Source organism: Charadrius vociferus, unplaced genomic scaffold, assembly GCF_000708025.1.
Source record: "Charadrius vociferus isolate BGI_N301 unplaced genomic scaffold, ASM70802v2 scaffold428, whole genome shotgun sequence".
NCBI classification, from domain to species: Eukaryota; Metazoa; Chordata; class Aves; order Charadriiformes; family Charadriidae; genus Charadrius; species Charadrius vociferus.
In genome coordinates, this window is record NW_009649712.1 from 453,571 (window position 1) to 455,361 (window position 1,791).

The window sequence follows — 1,791 nt, forward strand, 5'->3', positions numbered from 1 at the left end:
CTCAGCCCCGTCACTTAGGCCATATGCCAAAAGCCAAGAAAAAAAAAGCACGCCCCATGCAGGCAGCTTAAAAAGTCCCAGGGATGTCCTTCCTGAGGCTCACTCATGGGTGCTAAGCATGGGAAACAGACTTGGAGCGGAGCAGGAAGGGTGGAGGCAAGGGAAGAGGTCACGAGAAAGAAATATTGGGAACCATGTGTCTACAGAATAGCTCTTCTACCACTTCCTTCCTGCCCTACACCGTTGCGGGCTGCTTGCTGGTGAGACAGGTACCTCTGAGGGAAGCATACCTTCACACAATGCGTGGTGAACAGCAGGCACAGACAGTGCAGAAAGGAGACTATTCAGACAAACAGAGGGTCAAGAGAAGTATGCAAAGCCCAGGGGGAGGGGAGCGCACCTTCAACCACTCTTGAAGGTTTTTCTCCTAAGGCATGAGGGGTAGACAGCCGCTGGGTAACCGAGATGGCGTGCGACTCTGCCACATCCCTGCCTCGGCTGTGGCCATCTCCCTTACGTGTGAGCTGTATTCACCTGCTGCGCTTCACCTTAGAAGGGGAGGTCTCCAAGACCAGTCTGTGGTGTGCAGGTGTACAGCAGCTTTCACATCGGTCAGATGGTTCTGATTCGAGGACAAGCCCTTGTATGTCACGTTCCACGTGAGATGTGGGCAGAGAACTGCTGCCAAGCCTGAAACCAAGCACTGTTTTTATCCCCTCTACACAGCAATTCGGTAGGTGGCCCAGAGAAGACCCCACCTCATTCACCAAGGGTGGCGGATGCCCAAAGGCAGCAAAATCTCAAGTCACCACCAGCTCTTATCGCAACCATTGTTTTTCTAAGTTAACACCAGCTATCAGTACACTTTCACTGCTAGGAAAGAAGGGAAGTAACTTTACACCCTCTCACACAGAAACCTCACGGCAGCCCTGCTGAGTACTGTGCCGTCTTCCCCTCCCACAGCAGTGAGGATCCTCTTCTCCAGTCATTCTTAAGATGGGACATTTGAAACTAAAGGAAACTTCAGTTCCCCCTTGAGAGGGCCTGAACATCCCCACCGGACCCCAGATGGTTCCATTCTCAGATGTGGCCCTCTGGCAAGAGATTTTAGCCCAACTAGCACAGCGACCGTTGCCTGCTAACCCTCACGAACATGTCAGCGTGCGAGCAGAGTATGGTTTGCCACAGGGGGAAGTGGAAGGTAGTCGCAGAGTGCGGTCGCACCCTCCGGTGCACTTCTTACACACACACAGAGCATTTTCTCAGTTCCTCTGCCTATGGAGGCCCCTTCCAAACGTCCTCACCCCAGGGAACAGCTTACACTGCTGCCAGGGATGGGGACAGCAGGTACTGATGCTTCTGCTCTGTCTGCTCACTTGCCAGGACGTCTTCACTCAGAAGCTGCTGTCATTGAGCAGGCTCTGACTGCGCTGGGGTATTTGCCGGAAATGAACACCTCTTGGCATGGGCTGGGAGAACCTCTCTTGGTGTTTATGGCTGTGGCTATCACAGCACTACTGTGAGGTTCTCGCAGGCTAAGGCAACCCAAGTCCGTTTTCTCATACCACTCTCATCATCTGGTAATTAAACTAAGTCAAGGGACCTGATTGCCCTTCAAGCTCTAGGGATCTTGCATGGAAGGTGCTCTGTTATGCATTCAGGGTGGAGCTGCTTACACCAACTCAGGGACTGCTCTTGCCCACATGGAGCGGAAGAAAGGTCACCACCAGCTTGTTCACCCTTCCAGAGATTCAGGAGACAATCCCACAGCACTGTGAGCAGACTCTTTCC

The 1,791-nt window shown here is 52.9% G+C and overlaps 1 protein-coding gene across 1 annotated transcript in view; it reads left to right on the plus strand.

The window, feature by feature from the left end:
• The first annotated feature begins 465 nt into the window (after positions 1–465).
• Positions 466–1,791, plus strand: part of GPR132 (G protein-coupled receptor 132) — a 3,812-nt gene continuing 2,486 nt past the window's right edge. Inside the window, exons 1-2 of the mRNA XM_009890710.1 lie at positions 466–643; positions 1,085–1,212. Of these exons, the coding sequence (XP_009889012.1) occupies positions 466–643; positions 1,085–1,212 (306 nt within the window). The remainder of the gene's footprint in view (positions 644–1,084; positions 1,213–1,791) is intronic.